This window comes from Apus apus, chromosome 3, assembly GCF_020740795.1.
Source record: "Apus apus isolate bApuApu2 chromosome 3, bApuApu2.pri.cur, whole genome shotgun sequence".
In the NCBI taxonomy this organism is placed as follows: domain Eukaryota; kingdom Metazoa; phylum Chordata; class Aves; order Apodiformes; family Apodidae; genus Apus; species Apus apus.
Genome location: NC_067284.1, coordinates 66554346 through 66580482, shown reverse-complemented (window position 1 = coordinate 66580482; position 26137 = coordinate 66554346). Strand labels below are relative to the sequence as shown.

At 38.2% G+C, this 26137-nt stretch overlaps 1 protein-coding gene across 1 annotated transcript in view; it reads left to right on the top strand.

Moving 5' to 3' along the window:
- The window catches only part of KCNK2 (potassium two pore domain channel subfamily K member 2), a 78959-nt gene extending 61082 nt beyond the window's left edge, over positions 1–17877 (top strand). The window contains exons 6-7 of the mRNA XM_051613559.1: positions 588–727; positions 15663–17877. Of these exons, the coding sequence (XP_051469519.1) occupies positions 588–727; positions 15663–15980 (458 nt within the window). The 3' untranslated portion in view covers positions 15981–17877. The remainder of the gene's footprint in view (positions 1–587; positions 728–15662) is intronic.
- The last annotated feature ends 8260 nt before the right edge of the window (positions 17878–26137 follow it).

The window sequence follows — 26137 nt, the reverse complement described above, 5'->3', positions numbered from 1 at the left end:
TGTTTGTTTGTTTTGTTTGTTTTAGTATGATCAGTTCAGCTTCAGTCCCTGCACCCTGCTTCCCTCCTCTGCAAAATGGAGATGATAATGTTTGTCTACCCACCAGGGACACTTGTTAATGCTGGTGCTATTCTTCTTTGCTAGGGTTAAAGGATTCATGGAAGTATTGAGATGTTTCCAAGTCCATGCAAAATCAGATTTCTCAGAATATGAATGGATTATGTATTCCAGAACAACACTTAAAATGCAATACTGAGGCATTATTTGTAGCAAGTGGGAACTCTTTTCATTCAAGCCATCCTCAATGACCTCTGCCTTAAATAGTGATATATCAGAAGTTGAATGAGGTTATCTGTGATAATTTTTTAACTATAATAAATGATTAGAAATAATTGGCTAAAATTTGCATACTACTGCTGATCTGCACACTATATTTTCAAGAGTGGATGATGGGTAAGAAGATAGGAGAATTTGTGAGAAATAAAACTTTTTTTTAATTGGAAAATAATTGATTTAAAAACAGGTTTGTGCCAGTAACTGTTAAATCTGCTTTTATTTATTTTTTTTAAAACTTTGTTGTTTTTCAGGAGGATCAGATATTGAGTATCAAGATTTTTATAAGCCCGTGGTGTGGTTCTGGATCCTTGTTGGGCTTGCCTACTTTGCAGCTGTTCTCAGCATGATTGGAGACTGGCTAAGAGTCATATCAAAAAAGACTAAGGAAGAGGTAAGAACATTTTGAAAGGGGAAAATAAAATATTACTTCTAGGAAGCTTTGATTACAAGTCAGGTGAGCTTATAACTGGTTTTGCTTTTAGGGGATAGATCAAAGTTGTTTGTTTGTAAAGTATACTGCAGCTCAAAGTGCAGCAAATTTTTAGCAGTCTCATCAAACATACAGTGATTTATCACATGGCTGCATATAAATTTAGATAAAATGTATTCTAAAATTGTTTATGCATAGTTGCACTTGACTTGAGGAAAAAAGCCTCTGAAAGGATTATTCTAGACAGTAGAATTAAGTCCTTAATTTTTGAGGCAAAAATAATTCTGCTTTGGTTGTTTCTATATGAGATGCAGGTATTTAACGAAAAATACTAAATCACTAAATAGTTATATTTAAGGTACCTCTGATCATTTTATAGTGGTAAGAGAGTAAATGTTTTGTATCATGCAAGGTATTGAAATGAATAATTTAAGTATGCCTGGGTGTATTTTACCATAATATCTTCAGCAGCATACATAGTTATTTGTAGTTAAGTGCATTGCATTCAGTTGAAATATATTCTTAGTTGTAAATATGTGTTTATAATTCCAGTGATGATACAATATTTTACTTTAAATTCTGTCATTTAAGAAAATGCCTTGATTTTGAAAATGTTGAAGGATAAATAAAATTTCCTTTGATTGCATCTAGCACGGTTCAGGTTTCACAAGAAGTCTGAGAACTAAATTTTGGTTTAAGCAACATATTTCCCTCTTAACTTCAGTTCCTCTGCACGCATCAGTTCATTTGTGTTGCTCAAATATAAAGACACTAATTTCTTTTTGATGTAATGAATATGTTGGTTACTGTGCAGTGGCCTACTACTTAATATTGTTTTAAATTGTTTTCCTAGCTGTAGGGCACAGCATCAATGCCTAGATGTAATCCTGGCCGTCCTTGAGCTCCCAAAGACCTTGCTATAAAGGGCAGTTTACCCCTATATACCTTCACTCATTTCAAATCCCCAGGGGCCCAGCTGCTTTCTGCCCAGAGGGCAGCAGTGATGGTGACAGCAGGTAGGAGGATGTGAGCTGGGCACTTGGGCAGGGTTAAACCCACTTTGTGAGGCATGTGGAGTGGGCAGCCCTTTCTATGCTCATTGCACTTTATGATTAGAGACAGCATTGTGGCAGGTCTATTAGAAATATGCTTTTACACAGGCATTTCTTAAACGCTTAGCTCTGAAGCAGAGGACAATATTTATTTTATCAGGTTCATTTAAAGAGTATAATCTTTTTCCCCTGTGTTGTAAATGTGAAAGGGTATTTTTTTCCTTGCATAAGTTTTACTAGGGTCCTTCACAGATATGGGGCAGCAGGTATCACACAAGTGGTCTCATTTGCACGTTAAATATAACTGAGGCACTATGACTTGGGACTATGCAAAAATCATAGAATCATAAAATGGTTTGGGTTGGCAAAGACCTTAAAGATCATCTATTTCTAACTCTCCTGCATGGGCAGGGACACCTCTCACTAGATCAGGTTGCTCCAAGCTCCATCCAACCTGTCCTTGACCCACTTCGGGTGATAGGGCATCCACAACTTCCCTGGGCAACCTGTGCCAGTGTCTCACCACCCTCCCACCAGAAAATTTCTTCCTGATATCCAATCCAAACCTTCCCTCTTTCAGTTTGAAACCGTTACCCCTTGTTCTATTGCTATTTGCTCGTGTAAAAGTCCCTCTTCAGCTTTCCTGGAGGCCCCCTTCCTCAGACATTGGTGACAGAATTTAGTTCTTCACACTACTTCATGGAATTTATCTGGTCTTTGATACTTTTCTCATACTCTTTTCTCTTATCCAGACAGTAAAATCTCTGGATTAGATGCTATCTTGATGATATAATGTACATAGCGCACTGCAAGTTTAATCATGTTTAGTGTGTCTCATTATCCATACTATTGTAGTGATGATAATATATTAAGAGTGTTTAAATTTTATTTTACCTTGTTTTTATTTTATACTGAAGCTATTTCAAGATAGACTAACTTTGGAAAAGATTTAAAGAATCGTAAACTGAACGAGCTCATGGATTCCTTTAACACATTAAATACATTCCTATTTTTATCAAGTGAAACTCCATTTGCAAGGTTATGCAGGACAGGGCTATGCCAGACTTTCTTTTCTCGGGGACTAGGAATAGGAATGTATGCCTTATTTCATCCTTCCATTCTTTGTCACCTTTGTAGCCTAAACAAGCACATTCATTTTGTCTACCGAACAGAAAACCTCATTCTTCAGATATCTCAAAATTCTCTTGGCTGATGCAGGCGTTGAGGATTTTGCTGTACACTGGTGTCTCATGTGTTCGGTTAAAGACAGACATAACATAATTGGTACAATTTGTTCAATTAATCATGTCTCTGATATTCAGAAGTCTCTCCCCCTTTTTAACCCATTGTTCAGGCATAGCTGAGAATTCATAACAGATGTTTTAGCAGCTTAAAATAATACAGTTGGAGATCAGTTTGAGATCTGAATTATGTCATAGAACAATTTGTGTGCAAGTTATAAGATATGAAAAATAGGTCCTGTATTATATCCTAATGATACTTTGTAAGAAGAAAGTTATATAAAAACATTGGGTTTTTAAAATAATATTGGCTATATTTGAACAGAAGGGTTGTACAAATATTAACTTTATAGTTAGCATTTTATGACAAAACCTGCTGCTCTTAGGTCATCCTTCCTATCTGCCCAGGAAAATCTAAGTGAGGCAGCTGAGGAAGTTTAGTGGAAATGCGGCCGTCAAGTTTTCTCTATGCCAGCAGAAGACAGAGGAGACTGAATTTTTTTTTTCCATTTGGATTAGCAGTTAAACCTAGACAATGGTCTGTTCCAGCATGTTGTAGTGGAGGAACTTATCTGGAGTTCAAATAGCAGAAATGAATGCAGTGGAAAATCCCAATTCAAAGCATGTGTTATTTGACTGTTTTTTAAGGAAACATTGTGTCAGTCCTTGGGAAAATAGCTCATTATACCTAAAAGTAGCCTTTGAAATTAGAAACAGAAATCTGTTGAGGGATAGAGGCTATGACAAAATGTATGGAACCATAATTAATGCACAGTGAAAACTGAAACATTGGATTTTTTTCCTAGGAAATATAAGACACTTAAAATACTCCTTCATGAACCTTACTCACTATGAGTTATCAACACCTACTGGTAAACAAGACTTTGTGTAGGATTTTTATTGTACTTCTCATTAAAAAAATAGTAGTAGCCTACATGCTTTAGATACAGGAGGAAGCAGATAATACAGTAGTGATGGGTTGTGTTGGTTTCAGCTCTGATAGCAGCCAAGTCTAGTGAGTTGTACCAGGGCTCAGGATGAACACAGAAAGCTTGCACATGTTTTATCAGCTGAGGTATCTGCTATCTCTTTTGATGGACAGCCATAATAATCTCCTTTTTACCTTTTCCTATAGTCTAAAGTAACAAATAGTTTATCATATCATATTAAGGGTGTATATTGTGGAAGGAAACCTCCATATTCCAGGAAGTAGGTGTGCTGATAAGTATCGCCTACTATCTGTAGGCCTGCTCGCATTTTTCTTAATGCAGTTGCATTGCTCTAAAAGGCAGTTTACATAAGACTTTGTGGTAATAATGGATTTCATTGTTTCAGCAAAGTAAAACCTTTTTTTTTTTTTTCCCCCAGGATACTATCAGGAAGGTTTCCCATATGTAAGGGGAACTGAGACCAAAAAAATCTGATCAGATATGCACTGATCCACAATAATGCTGCATTTTGATATTAAAATCCAGATAACCAGAATGTCTGTCAGTTGCTCAGGTGGCTTTTGTCTCCTGAAATACTCATGAGAGTATTGAATGCATCACATGGGGAGGGAGGTGAAAGACAAGTAGAGACAGAAGTGGGAGTTTTAGAAGGATAGATGCTGCTGGAAGCTGTTCATGGAGTAAGACAGATAGTGTCAGAAAGTCTCTGGAACATGCTGTGTGCTATCATTTTAAGTAGGTGATCTGCCTCTGAAGCTCAGCTTCAGCTGTGCTGGCTTACCTTAAACTCCTGTCTCTTCATTATTATATGACATTATTATTATATGACATTATTATTATATTATATATAATATATTATATTATATTATTCATTATTATATGACTGCACACAGCACTTTTAAAGTCTTCTGATTTTAGTCTCTTTAAAATGTTAAATTTCAGCAGAGTTTTTTTCCTTGTCATATTTATCTTCAGTATGCAGCAGCTTCTGAATTTCAGTCCTTGCCACAAGAACGCCACCCAACCAAGAATCTTAGTCTTTTGGGCCATAAGATTCGAATTCCTGTTTTTAAGATTAAGTGCTTACGTCTCTTGTCTTTATGATATTCCCTTTGTTAAGTTCTAGTCCAGACTCCATTCAGGTCAATGGAGGTGGGATTCATCTCCAGTGTAGATATCAACATCTGACCCAGTCATCTACATTCCCTTTGCAGTCAGTGGAAGGAAATGAGTGTGCCTAGCATAAAGCATTTGAATTTTTGAAGGCATGTACCATATGAGATTTGCATTGCATGTTCTCTTCACTGTATATTGAGAGTCCAGGTGACTGACTTGTGTGAGACACTGGCTCAGTTTGAACAAGTATTTTTGTGAGTGATGTGGATCCAGCTTTAAAGACCAAGCATAAACTTTAATGAGGAATAGCACATTCACTTCTTATGGAAATTCAAGAGACAGTTGTTATCTTTGATATCTCTAAACAAATTGGACTCATCTGAATCATCATTCAATTTAATCTTTGTGGCACCAGTGACAGAGCTGTCACTCATGTCTGTCAGAACAGAATTAGGCCTGTCATGATGATGCCATGGAGATTATCCCACTCCCTATAATATTGGTTCTTTTCATTTTACTAGCTTCAGGCTAAAGGTGCTCAAAAAACCTAAGGATCTCAGCCTAAAGAGAACTTGAACCCATCTTTCATATCCCCTAAAGAGGGACCCAAAATGTAGACTGGATGCATGAAAAAATTAGTAAACTCAAATGAGACACAGTTTTGCAAGGTTTTTGTGAGTTGAACTGGCATGCCTGACAGATAGACCTTAGAGGCTGTTCAGCAAGGGTGTGCAACTAAGTAGTAGGAAGGAGAAACTCTTTCCATGGCAGTGAGCTCTTAACCTGGCACTTGCTCTTTTTAAGAAACAAAATCCCTTCACTTAGAAATTAAGGTGATAAGAATAACTCTTCAGCCTAGTGACCAGAGGCATTTTTACAAAGGTGTGAGCTAATTACTGATCTATTGTGCATTGTTTTAAGAGAGATGGATCAGCTTCTGTTGAAGAAAACCGATGTTTGGGCTTTTCCTTTTCTTACAAAAGATAATAAAAACCCAATTGCAGTAGTTTTAAGAATTGCCTATCCACAAGTTCAATGGGTAGGTCAGACTAACTTGAAAGAAGTCTGTTCCTAGAAGGCCCTGATTCAGAAATCCATGTCCTGGGCTGCATCAAAAGAAGTGTGGCCAGCAGGGTGAGGGAGGTGATTCTGGCCCTCTGCTCTGGTGAGATCACACCTGGAGTACTGTGTACAGCTCTGGAGCCCTCAACACAGGAAAGACATGGAGCTGTTGGAGAGGGTCCAGGGAAGGGCCACAAAGATAATCAAAAGGTTGAAGCACCTCTGCTATGAAGACAGGCTGACAAAGTTGGGGCTGTTCAGCCTAGAGGAGGCTCCGGGGACACCTTATAGCAGCCTTCCAGTACCTGAAGGGGCTACAGGAAAGCTGGGGAGGGACTTTTCACCAGAGAGGGCAGTGATAGGACAAGGAGTAACAGTTTTAAACTGAGAGAGGGGAGATTTAGATTAGACATCAGGAAGAAATTCTTCACCACAAGGGTAGGAAGGCACTAGAATAGGTTGCCCGGGGAGGTTGTGGAAGCCCCCTTCCTGGAGGTGTTTAAGGCCAGGTTGAACTAGGCTTTGTGCAGCCTGGTCTAGTGTGAGGTGTCCTTGCTCATAGCAGGGAGGTTGGAACCTGAGGATCTTTAAGGTCCCTTCCAACCTTAACCATTCTATGATCTTTGTGGGAGACAGTCATGGTATGGAAGGAATTGCATGTGATGTCCTTTTCCAAGGTGGTGGTTAACATGGGTGACACAAGTCTGGGATGTGCAAGCAGGGAATCATTGAACTTCTGTAGGAAAGTGATACTAATGCTACAGATGTTATTAAAATGTATAGTACCGGAAATCAGTCCATAGGTGTGTGTTCTAAACTTCAGAAAGAATGCAGAGAGCTATAAAAATGGCAAAAGAGCTGTCTGAAGAGAAGTCAGCCTAGCATTAATAATTTTTTCCAGTCTATCCAGAAAAGTACAAAAAACATCACTCAAAAAATGAAAGATGGAAGTACAGTCCCTGCATAACAACCAAGTCTTGGAGATTTGTTGGTGTGAGGAGAAGGTAGAAATAGCTGACCTGGTTCTGAATGCAATTTGATCTCTTCTCTTAAGAGATGGTGTTCTTGGTCCTGCCCTAGCAACAGTTTCTGTATCGATCATTCTGGCAAGTACGTTGTAGTACTATGGGCAGTAATGAATATGAAAGAACACAGTGTTCTGAGAGTCCCAGAGAATGAATGTGCTGATGGTTTTTTGACACTTTTTTGAGATGTCTTTCCTCAAAGCTTTGTGTGCTTTGGACATGGGGTGCCTGCTTAACTTCAGGTTCAACAAACACACACGCAGAAAGGTATCATCTATACTGTTATCATTTTGGTGTGGTTTATATTTATACCATTCCTCTTAGCTGGGCATATTAAGGCCCTTCAGAGATGGCTGTTTTCTTATGGTAATTTAAGTACCAGGTTCTGCAAGGAGTGGTGCTGATGACAAGGGCCGTGTTGTCAAAATACACCTTTATGAGTGGGATGTCATGCTGTGCCCACCTATGGCAGGGGGACACTGTTGGTGCCTGGCCCTATAATCTTACAGTGTTCCCCTGGCCCTCCCATTCTCACTGGATGGCTCAGCATAGATGTCAATGCCTCCAGTGCAGGCTGCAGGCAACCAGGTATTGATGGCCAGAGCTATTGAATTAAAACTGGAGCAAGTGACTAATACCTCATAATAAGAGAAATTGATTAAAGAGATGTCAGTTATAGCTGTGGCACTTCTTGGAGTTAATTACCCATGAAGATTCCCTGAATGTCAATTATTACGGTTTACATAAGACAATCTTGATTTTTTGGAGTCAAGATGTAATTGATCCTTTAGGTTACTGAAAGAGATACGTCCATGATTTAACTCTATTGATTGAATGACATTTAATCTGGAATCTGTTCAACACACATCTTCATGATTAACAATTCTGGAAATGTTATTTTTTTTAAAGCTAATCTCAGTGCCTTTAAGATAATCTTGGTGTCTCAGAAAATACACCAAAATATGTTAGTAATACTGAGTGTGTATGCATTTGATTGTTCATAGTCTTATGGACAAGTCCCCAGAGAAAGCCAATGGAACAGAATATCCTGGCATCTTCAAGAAGTCATTGACAGTGAGGATGCTGCTTTGCAGTCATGGATAAAAAGGACTGAAGAAACTATGGAATACCTTTCCTTTACAATGGATGAGTGCAATTGCAATACTAGTGTTGAACAACTGAAGTGGATCTTTAATATTTCACACAAATGTCACTCCAGATATTGACATTAGAATGTTAAGAAATGAAGAGTTTTTACTGGGACTTGATCAGGTAGTTACAATGGTCCTTCCTTACTCAATAACAATGCAAAATTAAAAGTATTTTTTTAAAAAATGTTTTCTTTAGTGTATCTTTATAACATAAAATCCAATGAGTTTATGAGACTTGTTGTCTCTTTCCTGTGGGAGAAAAACGAGACAGTCTTTCAACTGCTTGTGGCTTGGGTTTCATTAGGCTTCTAGTATAATTCTTTAAATGTTTGCTATTTCTGGCCACAGCAAAGTAATTGGCTGTATAGTGCAGACAGAGAATACATTCTGTTCTCTTGAATCACCTTAAGCTCAGCTGCTAGAGCTTTATGTAAACCCAAATAGTTTATTGTGGTTAATACAGGTGGATGTCACTGACTCTCCTCATGTTCAAAGAGGGGTTGGAGGGCTCTCAGGAGTAGATGAAGCAACTAAATAGAATAGCTGATTTTGAGAGGAAAATGTCAATATCTTTTTTTATCTTTTGAATTTATTAGTAAAGCAGAATATCAGAGACTGAGATAATCAGGCCAATAACTTGTGTACAGTATTGAGAGACACAGTAGGTTAGGAGGTACCTAACATAGGAGTGTTCATATTTCTAGAAAAAAAAGAGGTAAAACAAAATAAATGTTGTGATTCTTACTCTATCTGTATCTGATTTTGTAGACATATTTTTTCTGTTTGGTAGGTTTTTTTGTTGAATCAGACAATGATAGAGCAAAAGGGCCATTTCTGTATCTGCCATCTGTCACATCTCCACAAACATATTCCCACAGCTGCCACCATAGATGTTCCTCCACAAAAAAATAATCAAAATTCATGGCCTCTTTGCATTCCCATTGGAGAATGTGGTTTATTTCATCCAAGGCATCAGATGTGGTCATGGAAGTTATGTGGGTGAAACCAAACAATCATTACTCATTGTAATGAACTCACAAACATGATTATTCAGTCCTGTAATAAGTACAGTTGCCAGTGGGAGAGCAGTGTTCTCAAAACATTTCTGACCACCATGACTACAAAAATACAGCTGTCCATGGAGTTTAAATGTTACTCCAGAAGATGGCAATTTTACAAAATAGAATCTTTCCCCCTCTGATATGTGCTTGAAAAACAGAGGGACGTGTATATCAGTCAGGAGAAACAAAAAGAGATAATTTGTGCCATTCACTTTGAAATTAAAGCCTGGTAGCTTAAAGACTTGGTATAGAAGAGCTCTTTGCTACAGAGCTGAGGTCGTGACAGAATGAAGATAGTGGTTAGACACCTGGGAAAGCTCACCGTAGCTATCTCATTAGTGCCTGTGGTATTTCTACATTGCGTTTTGGTACTGTTTACATTTAAAGACAAGTAGAGCACAGTGTTCTTTAAATAGCTGTCCACAGATGACAGCACTTACAGAAACACTAAAAGCCAGATAATTGGGATGAGAATTTATTTAGTTGGACTATAAGTGAGATTCCCTTAATGTACAGGAAATGCACAGAAAAATGTCTGTGAAACTTCTGTTTTTCTGCGCTCCAGTCTTTAGACAACTGATGTAGCAAACAAATCTGGGTCCAGCAGGTAGCTCAGGTGGTAAGGGGCATGCTGCATGTGCTTGTCTAGAACTGCAGGAGCTGGCAGATAGACAAACCCTCCTATCCATGCAGGGTCTCAAACCACCCGGCAGTTGCGTTGTTAAACCCATCAACCCTTGCTGTACCTACATTTTTTTTTTAAGTTTGTTTTTTAAGTGGGACTTAGAGAAAATTTCTGGGAATGCTGGATGAGTTTCTTGAAAGCTAAGTGGTACTCTACTCTGCTACCTGGATAATGTGAAATGTATGTGCCCCTTTTAGTTTTTTCTCTGAGTAGCATATCGTGGAGAGGTTAATTGGATGTGTTATTTTTAAGTAACACAAAAAGTACATTGTGGAGGAAAAAGGAAGCTGTGAAACCTTGCTTAATGCATTAGGGACAAATGTTAGAAATTATATACTGAGGAACATCTAGACTGTTAAGAATATCTGTAAGGAAAGCCACTTTTTTATTTTCCCTAAAATGCAGTCAGATATCTCCAGCTCATCTATTTGCTCTTTAATTCCTTTTTTTTGGCTTGCACTAGCATGGCCATTATAAAATGTATGAGCCCTGTATGCCAAAGGAAACAACATAAAGTACAACTATGAAAGAAAAAGCTATACGCATTATTTAGAAGCATATATTTTCTTTTTCTTACATAGCTTATATCATGTTAATCTTTTTTCTATTTGGTACTTAGGGGTTTAGCTCCTAAGTATATCGTAACTTTTGTGTCATATATCCAAGTTCCATCTGAGTAGGCTATCTTTCTTCCCACTCTGTAAGACGTAGTATATTAACTGCTTATACTGCAGTGATAGGATTTTTCAAGAGAGGAGCAAAGCTAGAGTTAAATTAGATGTGTGTCTTCATTTTGGTTTATATAAGGATGTCCTTAATAAGGCTTATGGGTTTTTTTTTCTCTGTTAGACCACAGATGTGGCTTAATTCAAAGTACAGATTATTGATGTAAAGATTATGGCTGCACGGCTTGTGTTTTCCAGACCACATTTAATAGGATGAGTGGTCTTCCTGCATGGTGGGCAGTTTTGCTGTATAATTATGTGGATATCTGTTGTGAGCAGAGTGTCCAGAAAGAGCTCCAAACTTCTGACAAGTACAGTGAATTAGAGTAAATGTACTGAAGAATAAAGCAGATGCTTCAGTATCTTCAAATGTGTTTTGTTTGTTTTTTTTTTTTCTTTTAGCAGTAGCATCTCCTTGGTCATACTGATGCTCTGGGTTATGGTGTTGGACTTTGCCAAGCACAAAGCTCATCTAGGCAGTGAGAAAGCTAAAATGTGGTGGTGATGAAAACAAACAGAGAATTTTGGTCTCACCAGTGATATTGGCGGAGAGCCAGGTTTTGGTCATTATTAATTTTGATGGGTTTTGGCAGGAGCAGATGAAGGAATGGTTGCTTAATGTCCATGTTTTTTCCTAGTTCTGTCAAGTTCAGAATGTCTGTCTTTAAATGATATTGGTAATGTGTGGTAACTGCTTGGTCATGCAGGAACCTCGCACAGTATTTTTTTGATGTATCGTTAAAAACAGACAAACTCCCCAAAAATGAAAAAAGTGGCTTTATCAGGAATGAGCAGACACACTTCAGAATTGTTCAGACGCTATTCCTCAGTATATCCTAACAGGGTAAATGTGACTTTTCCACTGCAGGCAGACATAGACACTTTAACATAGACATTTAGAGATGCTACTAGTGCTGACCTGTGGTATTTGAGACATATCCATGGGGCTGTCAGATATAATGCAGAATGTATGGGATATCCAGGTCCATCTGCATCTGGAGGCCAGGCAGCCTGTGCTGGGCAAGGAATTTGCTGCTTATTTGATAGAAAACGATCTAGTTTTCATGGTGAAGTGTACTTTGCAGAGTATTTAGTTGTGTTACTATTACCATATTTCTTGAGAATTTGTCACTCAAAGCTATATTGCCTGGAGTCATAAGGAAGTTGGGTATTGTTCCATAAATACCTAGTAAAGTTACTAGCTGTTGATGTTCAAAGTACAAAGTTGAGTTTAGAGGTGATACTCCTTGTGAAGCATGTCTAACACTTTGCAGTCTAATTTGAATTTTGACGTGGAGGAAGTGAATCCTGGAGCTGGGCTGGGGTCCGTGTCCCCATTACTGGTGGCATCTGTACTCTACAAAGATTAGAAGTGAGCAGCATCATCAGGCTAGTGCCGCTTATTGGATGGCTGACTCAGCTTCCATCATTGTGACACGTTTTTCCTGTTACTTTTCAAATATTTTGTGTCATTCAGCCTTCTGTAAAGTTCTTAGTTTTCAATAATTTCTGTGACTAAGAGGCCTTGTCCTTGTGTGATGTTGCCCCCAACTACAACAGCTGCAGAGTCTACAGAGCTGTGTGCTGTAATGAAGCAGGAGAATTGGAGAAAAGTAAGCAATTGCCATGGTAGGTATGTTAAGATTTAATTTGAGCAGCATAGGCAACTGGCATTTCAATCACTTTGCATACAACATTTTGTGGCTGTCAGCCCCCATAGGAAGAGGAACAGTAATTCAGCTTGATAAAATGTCATACCCTCAAGACAGAAAGGACCTGAACATATAAAAAAATGTCCTTATGGATAAAGGAAGGATCAAATTATAAGAACAAGTTGCTTATGTTCACTGGCAGTTAAAAATTGCACATTTCTTTTCCTATAACCTTTTGTGCTTGAGTCCAGGAGTGCTATGGAATTGAGAGTTCTTTCTGAAGAGATAATATTTTTGAGTGCATTTCAGTTCATACAAAAGCTAGGGGCTGAAAGCAGTAATTTAGAACATGCATAGTCCACACAGCACTGAACTTCTAGTTTCTCATGCTGTGTCAATTACCTCTGTTTTACTACTAATGCATTTCAATTCTGCTTGGCAATAGCACTGCATTTCTCAATTTTTTTAAAACGATTTTATTATAAAACTGAAACTGTGCCAAGCATCATCATAGCTCTGGTCTATGGGAAGATAGGATTGAGTCCACTGTGTTCATGTTCCGCATCACCTTAATTGGAACATCAGGCCATTTCCAAAGGCATATTTAATGATGCTCTTCGAGCTGGCTGTATAAACTTGATTCCCATAAGAAACCTAATTAGAATTTTGTAATCAGCTATCGCAATAACTATGATTTTTTTAATTCTCCTAAATAACTTGTAAGCACAAGAGTTAAAATATAGCAGCTTGCCCTGTGCAAGACAGGTCCATCACCAGGGGATTCTGAGCCTGTGCTAAGTGTTACATAGACTTGTTTTTGTCAGAAGCACAGCCAGCTGTTTGAGTTTTGGTGTTTTGTTTTGCTGGGAAAATATAAGAAGTGGGAACTGAAGCTTACTAGTAAAGGGAAAGTTAAAAAGCGTGTTGGGAGACAGTTCAAGATGTTTGTTACTTCCAGTACGTTGCCAAGACACAATTTTAAAGCTAACGGTCTGGTAACATCCCTTCAATGTGACCATATGCAATGTGAGAGATTTCATCTCTCTGCAGTCTCCGATGGCATTTGTGTGAGCAGAAGAACTGGTCTATTAATGCTTACACAGCTGGTGAGGGGTATGAAAGTCTAGGGTAAAACAGGAACCAATATACTGGCTCTTTACTCCCCTGGACAGAAGCATGCACCAGAACCTGAGCAGACTGTCTTTAGTAAAGCTTCAGAGAAGGATAAAGCTGCCCCAGGGTGTGCACTGATACTGCTTATCATATTTTTATTACTTGTTTACTACGAATAAAAATATTGTAGCAACTGAAATGTTTCAGCATTACAGATTTCATTATTTTCAGTTTTGAAGTGCAGTGTGTCTGATCCTAATTGCACAATTTAAATACTAATAATCGTTCAGCTGGGCAAGTCCTCTGTGTATTGCAGATAATAATCCTTATTTTAGAAAATATGCATAATGGGTCCACATTAGTAATCTGTGTAATTCACTGAAGCTGAGACAAATGTAATAAATAAAATGACCCGTGGGTAAAAGAGATATTTTTGGTTTGTTTCTCAAGGGGGAAGTTTTCTTAAAACCCTGTCACTCCTGAGTTAGCAGGTTGGATTTTTATATTCCTGTTTTCCACTGCACTGCAAAGCATGAATAAGCTTGTGGCCACTTTTCTCTGATGGTTTATTCCCTGTATTTCTCTGTGTTCTTTGGTCTGGGTTGTTTTTTTTTATTATTATTACTTCTATGCTTTGGTGAGCACCAAATCATTGCTTGCCAATGATTGACATTCTGGACCAAGCAGTACCAATTAGACTAATTTATTTAAGTGGGTTAATTATTCTGAAATACTTTGCTTTGTACTTATATTTATCAGCAGTCTGTCTTCCCTGTGCTATACCTTCCACAGTTAAACTGCCTACAAAGCAGAGATTTAAAGACAAACAATCTATTTCCTTTGTAATTATAACAAGATAATTTCCTCAAAAGGTGCCTCCTTTAATTACCTATATAACTTATTTGATATTGTAACTGGTTTGGTTGAAATACAAAAGCAAAAATATAAATGGCATATAAATTACAAGGCCATATTAGACCTCAGACTGTTATCTGAGTGAGCTGCTGGATCTTAACTCCTCTGAGGAAAAAGAAGGATAATTTGGGGTTCTGTGCCAGCAGCTGCCTTCCTCACCTTCCTCAGGCCTACCCTCAGAGCTTGGGCTCATGGGATGCTCCAGCTTTCCTAATACTGAAGCACAGAAATGGTGGAAAGTAATCTTAAGGGGTAAAAATTATGGTAGTTTTGGTGAAAGTGGATCAGCCTTTGCCATGAAGGTTGACAATATAGAGTCAGAGCACAGGATTGGAGTGGAAAGCAGGGGGTATGATCATACATTTGTGAAATGGTGGTGATGGTACAAGCTAGCACCTTGCAGCCAAACTGTCTGGGCATAGCAGGGGAAACTCCCCCTCCAGCTCTGTGGCAAACAGCAGACTGCGTTGCCTTTGGGGTGATGTCTGACAGCTCCCAGGGGCTGTCCCACTCTGCAGTCAGCTTTGTGCTGCTTTTTAGTATGTCATTTCAGTGGAGTCAGGGAGGTAAGCAGACATGTTGCTGACATGACTGGAACTGCTGCTGCATTAGTACTACATTTGATTAAGCACGAAAAAAGAGAGCATACAAGCAGCTGATGTCTTCCTTTAAAAAAGCTTTTCTGTTTAAATTTAGAAAACTCTTTGCCAAGTCTCCCAGGGATCTTTCCAGAGACAGTAAAAGTGCTCATAAATAACCCTGCACCCAAGTAACAATACACAACACAGTCTGGATTGCTGGGATTTCAGCATCCCCTGACCAGCTGGGTACTGTGCAGCTGTCAGGGCTCTGCAGCTTCTCTGTATTGTTAACTATAATTAAAGCAAATTTAGAAGAAATATATTTTTATTGTGTGTTTAGAATAATTGTCAACTCTTACTTGTGCAACATTTCTTTTTCAGTTGCTATCAATAAAAAGTGAGTCTGCAGCATGAGAAATCTGTGCTGGCAGCAGTGGCAGCTCTTTGCCAGCCCAAAGCCTCATGGCTCTCTCACTGGGCTCTTGAGCCTGAACAGTTGTCTAAAGTCCTTAACTCCATAATGCTTCCTTTCTCACCTCCCCACAACCCCCCCCATTTTTGCTGCAGGTAGGGGAATTCAGAGCCCATGCTGCGGAGTGGACAGCCAACGTCACTGCGGAGTTCAAAGAAACTCGAAGGCGCCTGAGTGTGGAGATCTACGACAAGTTCCAGCGGGCCACCTCTATTAAAAGGAAGCTCTCTGCAGAACTCGCTGTCAACCACAATCAAGACCTGACTCCCTGCAAGAGAACCCTATCAGTCAACCATCTCACCAGTGAGAAGGACCTCTTGCCAGCCCTAACAAAGGCGGACAGCATTTACATGAATGGTTTGACACCACACTGTGCAGCAGAAGAGATAGCTGTTATTGAAAACATTAAGTAGCTGTGACTTCAGACCCCAGCCCTTGAGAAGCTCTTGGCTCAGACTAGCCATTTAACGTTTTTTTTCCTCCACCCTTTCAATGATCAGTGCTAATAGCATTTTATATGTGTGCATGAGTTCCACAGAAACTACAGTCCAGCGTTACCATCGCATCTCTTCAAAGACACAAAGATGAATGGCACTTCTGTTATCGAAAGATGCTGGAACAAGCAATGTCTTCTGCCTTTATCTGCCCAGACTGTTTTTCACTTCTCCTAATGTGCCATATGGCCTCAAGAATGAATCACACTTGTTTAATATAACAATGTAGCTTTGAGGGATCAGTTCTTAAAATTTCAGGGTCTACCTTACTGAGCCTAGGAATGGACCATTTCTGGACTACAACACATTTGTAAATGGCAAGAAATTCTTATGCAGCCTTTTACCTAAGAAATTTTTGTCAGTGCCTTATCTTTTGAAGAACCAGAACCTCTACAGTTCCTGTATGTTTTTTTGTTGTTTTGGGTTTTTGGGTTTTTTTGGGTTTTTTTTGACATGAGAAGTGTATTTCATTTGAGCTTTCATTCTTCTTGAAATGATGGTATTTAAAAGGTGTCTGTTGTGAAGATACCAACCAGCATGAATGAATGCCAAAACTCAACAATCATCAAATGATGTTCTTAGCTCTAAATTTAAAGGCACTGCAGTTTCAAAAGTTGCAACCGTGTCCCCCAGAAGCATTTTGTTTTACTCAGGTCCAGCTGATACTTGTCCATGCTCACTTGTACAATTTGCAGGGACCCTCTTTGGGTCTTATCTTTTGAAGCAGTGTTCAGCAGTTGTTTTATTTTCCTCTGTATCAGATGTACCAAAAAAATCCACAGTTTATATGTCACTAAATTATTTGGTAGATGACAAGAGCAAATAAAAATTACTCTTTTGAGGAGATGCAGTAGAGGCTTTTAATTGCTGTATTCTGATAACCACATCCAGAAAACAATGCAGAAAAATGTAACAATTTTTAATAAGCATAAACCTTCTGTTAGATACTCGCTCTCTAAAAAGGATTCTTAACTTCTTTAAGTCAAGTCACACCAGACGCCATACACTATTTTACCCGGGAATCCTGCTGGAATGCTTTCCTGAATGTCACACAGTACAGTGGCTGCCTGTGCCGGAGCTGTGACTAACGTGGGAATGCAATCAAAACTGGTATCACTGTGACTTTATACATTTCAGATAGAGATGGCTCTGAATATAAGTGCAGGCATGAAGAAGACAAATAGCACAATCTGAATACCGATGATTGCTCAGACAGGATAGGCTGATAAGAAGCAGATCTAAACCAGACTATGGGTTTTCTTTATTGATTTTAAGAAAACGTGTTAATTTTGTATGTTCTGTTTTGCTTATAGGTGTACATGAGATTCAGAAGAAATGCAGGATGGAATGGATAATTTTGCATTTATTTTTTTTTTCTTACGTTAGTCTGTTGTAACCTGGCTGTACATAAAATTAATAGAACAGGCCTTAAAGAATAATTTAGGCTCTGTGTAAATTAAAAAAGAATGGGACTTTGCTGATTGGGCATGATTCAAGTGGCAAATCTTACAGCATCTCTGACCATTAGATAACATGCAAGATATGAATGTTAATGTTTTTTGGATGCTTAGCTTGTTTTCTAATAAATATAAGTTACTATGTAAATTCAGTCAATTCAGTGTAAATACCAGTCAATTAACATTTACAGAGAGTACGCTTTTAAAACTAAGGAAGTTCTATGACACAGCACGGAGCAATGCTCTTATAACAAAGACCCTTGTCTCCCCAGCACAGTGTTCTGAATGTCCACATGGCGAGGGTTTGTCCTGCCATGTATAAACTGTGAATTGTAATGAAAAATAAAGTTTTTAATTAAAATAAGCTTTTCTAAATCTCCTGCTTGCTGGAATGCTAAAAAATTGTTTGTGAAACTGAATTTTGTGCTTTCGTTGGTTAGAGAGTATGGCAGTTTGCCACCATCTTTAATTTAAGCTGGTTTAGCAATAAAGGCTTGACTCACCCAGCACAGAATTTTTTTTTTTTCTTGGTATTGAAAATAATGCTCTTTGTTTGCTGCACCTTAAGTTGTGTTTCTTGCTATTTTGTTTCAAAAACTTTGCAGGCTGCAGTTTCTCCTCCCATGGGCTACAGATAGAGCTGAAGGCAATTGCTCTGTCTTTAAACTGAGAGAGGTGTGGGGAGCTCTGCCCTGCTATCCTGTCAGTTCTCCTGTGGTTGCTGATAACCTTCTGCACAAGTATGTGAACAAGCAGGTCTAAAGGCCTTTCACACCAGAGCAGTCATTTCTGCAGTGAGTATTTTAGAATGGCCTCTTTAATTAGGTCTTGGCCAAGGGACCAATAGCCTGCACCTGTGTGGTGGTAAGTGGAGAGGGATGTTTTCTTACATGGTTCCCATCTGATTTGATGGGATGTTTCTCAGTGCCTTTTGGATCTAATTTTCAGAAAGGGACTGGTAATGGTTGATATTGATTGTCTTTGACACTCAGAGATGTGATACCTTGGGTTAAAAACTTGTATGGTTGTAAATAGTGTGTTTCCGTTTACCAATGTAGGGAAGTGAGTGTCTGTGTGGCTTCTTTCATTTTAAAGATGATTCTTGTCATCTCAAGACCTACTGAAAAGAGCATATTGTTTCAAGATCTTGTGGCAGTGTTTGAGATAATAGTGTGGATGTTTGTTAAATGCATTCAGCATTTATTTATCTTGATTTTGTATATGACTTCTGGGAAAATAACCCTTGTTTGTTTATATATGAGATACTGGGGGTTTTTGCTTTTGTAACTGAACTAAATTATCCTACCTTATCAAAATACATTAGAGTAATTTGTTTGGAACAAAGCATTGACAAATAAAATCCTTTGGAATGTCAATAACTGAAGAAGAAAAGATACCATCTGGACTGTTGCCTAAGTAGGTAGAGTTATCATGATCCAAATGTGTCTAGTACCATTAATGTTGCTGGAAAATCTTTTTCTCCCTGTCCACATACAGTGAGAGATCGCAAATGCTGAGGATAGCTAAGTGAATTTATAAAACTTGATGAACCCTATAAATGTCTTTCTTTTTGTTCCTGCAAGAGCAGACTTTTATATTAAAAAAATCTGTGTCTTTCTTGCCTCTGGAAATCTTGCATAGCTCACTTTTCCCTCTACAATATGGAATTACAAAAGCATGAATTAGGAATTAATGACAATCCATTCATAACCTCCTTTCTCTTGCCCATACATGGGGACATTTCTGGTCTGTTAGGATACTTGCTACTTAAATGAGTTTGTCAAAATGGTATTTTAGTTTGGTAGAGGTTTGTTTTCTCTTGTGCTGTCAATCAACTAGCATAGAAAGTATTAGCAGAACGTTTTACATGAAAGACAAGTTCTAGCTTATAAGAATCTGTAAAGGCATATGTGCCACCCAATAAAATAATGTATTCCTTACTGCTGAGAGAAGCATTACATTAATAAAAACTATAGGAAATCTGTTATAGAGCTAGCTAGACATAATTTGTATTGCTGTTTCCTGTGATAATCCTGCCTTTTTTTTGGCATTGTCTGGTGTACTACATGTGGTAAAATGTCTATATTGGTCAAAGCCTTGATTTTTGTACAGCCCTGCAGGAGAGGCAGGGAGATTGAGTTGCACAGAATTTGTTCCATGCCCCATTCTTGCTTGAGTACCTGTGGAAGAGCTTACTTTGGCATCCCCGCTAAGTCTTGTAACTCCAAGCTGCCTCTCCTCCTTTTGCCAATATGTAGGCAGCCTTAAGGTGTTACTGTCTGAGGTGCAAGCAGCCTGGAAGGGTCAAACCCAGAAGCTTCCTGAATCTCATGGGCATCCTAGCTGTGCCTTCCTCCCTCCACCTCTTTCTGACTTCTTGTTTTTTTTATACGACAGGAGGAAAGCTGGAGCATAAATTAGAAACCCATGGAAGTGCCAAACCTCTAAAGGACTGCCTCTGACCCAGAACTAACCTTCTTTAGGTCACTAAACAGACCCATAAGACCAGAATGGCAGATGGAAGAAAATTTGGTCTGTATGTTTGTTTTGAGTTCTTGCTCCTCTGGCATTATTTCTACACCAATGGTCTCTAAATGGAATACAGAAGACCCTATGGAAGAGAAAATGGAAGGTTGCTCTACTTAGTTAACCTTACAATCTCATGACAAGTTTATATATGCATATAACTCTTTCCTGGGAAGGAGTTTTTTTCTGTCAGGGAGACTACATATAGTATTGAAATATAGCAGTAATATGCCTAATAAATTGCTGTTATACAGTTATGTGGTAATTACCTTTTCTTTCCTACCTTGCAGTACTGTTGGAATGGAAAGGATTTTATATAGTGAGAAAAATATAACTTTTGCATAAATTTCTTAAAGTAATTATTTTGTCATAGAAACAGGAAGAAGATTTTTTTTGTTTGTGTTGGCCTGCAGATTTAAATGAGCAATGTAATCTTAGGGCAAATTAGGTGTTCAATTTGGGAAAAATAGAGAAGATGCTGATTTACTGTTCTCAGAAATAAAAAGCTGTTGAGCTACATAGAGACATTAAAAATATTAGCTCTTTTATCTGAGCAAGCGTTCTCTGCTTTGCCAAATTATTGTTACAATTGTAAAGAACCTGTGTGAGAATCGGTGGCAAAAGGCTTGTTATTCTTAGAAAACTTGAACATTCCAATTCTTAAACTTTCACAAACTTTCAGAGGAATACACTGAACAAGTTTATAAACAGGTATATTAGTTATTGTGGAACCACAACATTTTACCCTTTTATACATAAAAGCTGATACTGTAGCTTATACAGCTTTTTATTCTGGACCTGGATATATTTGTGCCTTCAATATGTATCAACATCATTGTATAATCTGAAAATAACTAAAAACTCCACTTTGGTACATTGACTATTGTTCCATGTAAATTTAAAACCAGTATCTTAGAAAACTAATGGAGCTCACAACTTCATGAATTATAGCAGTCTGTCTACACTGGTGATATAATAAATAATGTATTATTTAATGCCTGTTTTAGTTATTTCTGAATGTTCAGCTGGTTTTCTAGTCTAGCTGCTGTAGGTGGATAATTATAGAGAAATCAACTAATTTCTCTATGGTTTGTAGTTAATATACACTGTGACCAAACTACTGGTATTAGAATTCTTTGTCACTGAAACTGGGATAACAAGCTGTGTTCTTTTTCTGCTGTTACTAATTATTACTAGCAGTATTCATTTAATGCTCTGGGTGCCCTGTTTTTTCTGAGAACATGACAAGAGTGTTTATTTAGACACCTTTAGTATGACTTTGGCAAATAATGTACTCAGTGAAAAAATCCTTAAAAGGGATTTACTTTAACTTAATTGTTAATTTTAACTAATTCTGAAGGCTAATTGTATGCAGTCAGAACTTCATCCTGCAGAGGAAGGCATATAATGGAGATACTGAAGGGAATGTACTATTTGTCATTAGTAATAAATAGTATTCTCCAGAAGATGAACAGCAGCCTGAAATAAACAGGGGTGCCTGAGAAGTTTTGCTGAAGAGAGACATTTTTCACAGCAAGTGTATTTTAGTCTTTGTTTGGCTCAGGGGAGCCAGAGACTGACTTTGCTGGATGACTGGAAATACGAATCTATTTGTTAAAAATTCTCTCATGATCCCATGAGAGAATACATTGCTGTACTGTTCAGTCTGACTTTTATATCAGTCACAAATGTGCTCCTGTTTTGTATGGATTTTGCATTTTCTCCAAAGACTAGAATATTCAGCATTCATGCACTCAAGCATGCTAAACTAGAGTGATAAAAAGCTGTTCCGGAAGTTTTTTCCAAGATAGTGGTTTTGTCCAGTTTCCCTATATTTTCTACCATGCACAAATTTACTGTCGAGTTCAGTGCCAAGCCCAGCAGGGATATATTGTTATTAATGTTATTAGTTTGAAAGTGGTAAATTCAGGATGTGCCCACACAAGGAAAAGGGCATTGTTGCAGACAATCCTTAATTCAATACCACTAGATCTAGTGGTAAATGTGATAAAGGCTCTGCTACAGCTAGCACAGCCATACTCAGCATAACCTTCTCTGTAATGTATAGAGCATTTAGAATAATTTGTCATCTTTGCTTGTTCTGCAACAGAAAAGAGAAAATTGTACACCATATTTCACACTTGGCTAGAGTAATAGCCCAGGAATTGCAGTCTAGGCCCTTCTGAACTATGGGATGAAAATTCAAAAAGTCTGGATGCTTTTTCAATAGAGAATACCTTACTGGTTTGTAGCAAAAAGAAGGAAAAAAAAAAAATCAGGTTCCACTGTGAACAGTGAAAGTGGGAGTAACTTGTCAAGTACTATTGTGCACTTTATAAAGTGGAGGTGGTACAGACACAAAGACCTTTTCATTTCTCGGTGTCCTTAGAGGCTGTCAGAAGAGAGTTGGAGTGTAGCCTGAGTTATATCAGTGTTCTCTCACTCTTTTGCAATGCTTTTGCAAGCCCTGAATGTGCTCCAGCTGTAAAAGTATTGCACATTTCTGGGTGCCCGTTGACTAACAATAATGGGACAGCTTGAAAGGGAAGGGACTTTTTCTCTTGCTTAAACTGCACATGTGGAGTAAGAAGAAACAAGTTTGGCATTTGTAGCATGGGAGCAGCCTTTGGGAACAGGCATGCCACAGCTCAGTGATAGATTAAATTAAAGTTTTCCAATATGAAGCCCTTAAAATGCTGTTTTATGTAGGGAAAGGGTTTTGAAAAAATAGATTCCTATTTGCTCTGTTAAGACCAGAGCTGAGGCTGCAGAGATGTGGTGTTGTTTGTTTGTCTTACAATCACTGCAGCTGCATGCTGCTTTTGAATGTGACCAGTCTTTTAATGAGCAAGACTTTAGCACAAAATTAACACTAGAACTGGTTTCTGCTTGTGTGGACTGAAAATACAAGGAAGCATTTTCTTGAAAATTAGTACAGAGAAAATTCTTTTAAGTTCATTTTGCTGGTTGGTGATCATGGAAACCAGGTCTAGAACTGAAATTAATTTTTAGTGTCAGCACAGAGGGGCTGCATTTGTACATCAGTTTAACTCTGCTTATGTCAATGAAATTGTTCCATACCTTCTGTCCTTTAACAGACCCTCCTGCTCTAAGAGTAAAGGATTACAATGGAGAATATGCAGAGGCCTAGACTACAGAGCATACTGTAAATCTTTCATCCTTTTCACTACAAATTCAAAGGCAGTTACTCTGTACAGGAAAACCGATCACAGAAATGCATAACTAGCTACAAAGATAAGTCAGGGTATGTCTCTTTCATTCTTTTCTTTAAAATTTCTGTGTATGACTGTAGGCTGTAGTGCAATGTGTTCATAAATTTTAATGTTATTTTAGTGGCATCTTGCATAACAAATGCAACTCATTGAAACAAATTCTGTGCTGTACACCTCTGGTTTTCACATTTCTGGTCCTATTAAAAATTAATAAAACTATCTCCAGTGTGGATAGAAAGGGTTCTTCATTAAAACAGTAGAGAAGAAATGTCAAAGATGCAATATGCCTCTGATTGGTGTTTTCCCAATTAATATGCTAGAAATTTTGAAAACAGTATATTGCTGTAGAAATTGTGGCATGACATGATATATGATGGGGACAACATGATCCTTTTCAGACCTCCATGGGTTGCCATTTCCTCCAGTGCCTGAGACAGCTGTTGGAATTGCAGGCAACCAAAATAAAGCTCTTTTCCTATATCTTCCAGTTTGTTTGCCTGTCAGTTTGGTTATTTTGCAGCAAAAAGATCTTTGAAGCCAGCTGGAAGAACAGAAAGACGGGGGATACTAACCTGAAATGATCTGGGGGCAGCTATGGGGATTACATCAAGTTCTCAAGTGTTTTTTTCCTCCACCTGTGCTATTTGGGAGCTGTGGGAGAGAAGTAATTTGACAGTTGAAGTGCTATATCTGTCTCATCACTGCAGTTGTGTAGCTTGGGTTTGAAACTGCCTGTGAGCCTCTGCTAAACCTTTTCCTATCTGAGATAAATAAAGCAAAAATTAATTCAAAGTAGCAGTGCCATTTTGGGGGATAGTAATTATCTCAGGAACTTTAGATGGTCAGTCTGCATTTGAGCTAAATCTGGACCAAGTGATCCTTAATGTGAGTCCAGAGCATTACAAATGAGGGTACCTCAAAGTCAGGTCCTTTACACTTGACTTCATAATCCTCCTACAGATGCTGATATAAGCCAGAAAAAAATCATTAGCCTGAAAAATCAGTACAAATGAAGTCTATATACAGTTCATCAGAATTCCTTTCCTCGGTGTTCTCTAGCAATATCCCGTCACTATGGGGCTGCCATTGTTTTCTTTATATATACTCACTTCTGAGTGCAGTGGGGTTTTCTGTTGGTATTCTAGTAATGAACAATCACAATGTGACCAAACAGTTGCATCTTTTCATTGCGCTACACAACAAAATGCCTAATTACTTTCTTGTGACAAGGAAAGTTTGAGATCTTGAATAGCCAAGTCATGTATGCTACCAGGACCTTCTTATGCTTCCTGGTTATCTTGGCCACCAGCAGTTCGTTTACCAGTTCAGTATCTCATGAATCATAGAATCATTTGGTCGGAAAAGACCTTGAAGACCATCAAGACCAACCGGTAACCCAGCACTACCAAGTCTACCACTAGACCATGTCTCTAGACACCACATCTTTACATCTTTTAAATACCTCCAGGGATGGTGACTCAAACACTTCCCTGGGCAGTGCAGGATGATTTTGAAGAAATAATGTTTTGCACAGGAGAAATCCCTTTGGATTGAGATGTTAAAGTGCTGTTTGCTTATGGAATTGGGATGATACTTTAATTCTTACCCAATGCAGTTTACTGGGAATGATTTGTAGCTATGTAATAAATAAATAGAATCACCACAGTGAAAAGTGTGGGAACTACAGATGTTAATTTTGTCATGTTTATTTGAGAGCAGTCTAAACATCTGTCAAGTCACTGTAATCACGGGCATGTAAAATCAAAGCCAGCACTTGGGGTCTGGCCTTCTCCTCAGAACAGAACTGCTGGCTCACTGAAACTTCATAGTCTTAGGCTGTAAAGCAGTACTCATTAAATTACATCATTTTTCTCAAAAAAATTGGCTGGCCTTAGAGTACAGACTCTTGTATATAAAGGGGAATAGACTTAGACCTACATTTCAAGCTGGAGCAGTGGTTACCTCTATATTCTCTTTCATGGGACATGACAGCAATTATTAATTTACTAAAAGCTGTGCTACCAAATTACTGTAAAACACTATATAATAAGCTGCTTTCATAAATAAGGCAGTCAAATTGCTGGAGTGCTGCAGAGGTGCTACTCATAAAAAACCTGAGTCCAGAGGCAGGTATATGAAATGAAAAATACAGGAGAGAAAATATTAAAGGAGAGCTTTGCTTAAAGTATTGCTGCCAAGAATCAAAAGCCCAAGAGGCAGAATCCTATTTTTTATGTCAAATAAACTGTTGTTATAGGAAACACAAATAACTCTGCTGCCTATAAGAAGACTATTAAAGGGATGCTCTTCCATCTGGGCAGAATATCAGGCCATAGTATCATCTCTGTATCTTTTAATCTCTTCGTTCAACTCTGTCCCCTGGTCTTCTCCTAGAATAAGGTAACAGAAGGTGGTTTCTATGCAAAGAAACAGAAGGATTGGCTGAGTCTATAGAAACACAGCATTTGGGGAGATCATTTCAATGCTGTGTGCCTCTTTAGGGTTCTAAAGTTCAGATTGAGTGTGTTGCTGAAGTGCCTTTCCAACCATTTTTTGACCCTGCTCTTGTAATTATACTTTTGTCTAATTTCTGAATAGGGACAAAACTAACAAAAAAGTATTTTCCTGCAGTTTCTTCTCATTTGCTTGTGCAGTTGAACTTCATATATAAATATCACAAGTCCTTCTGCTCCAATAACCCACAGGATAACATTGTCTTTAGAAAAAAGTGTGAGAGTGAGGGCATTTCAGGAAAAGATTTGCTTTCAATCATATTGAAGTCTTAGTATTTGCAAAAGCACAATTTATGCAGTGAGTGGGAGCTTAATATAAGTGCAATTAACTTTAATGATGTTATTAT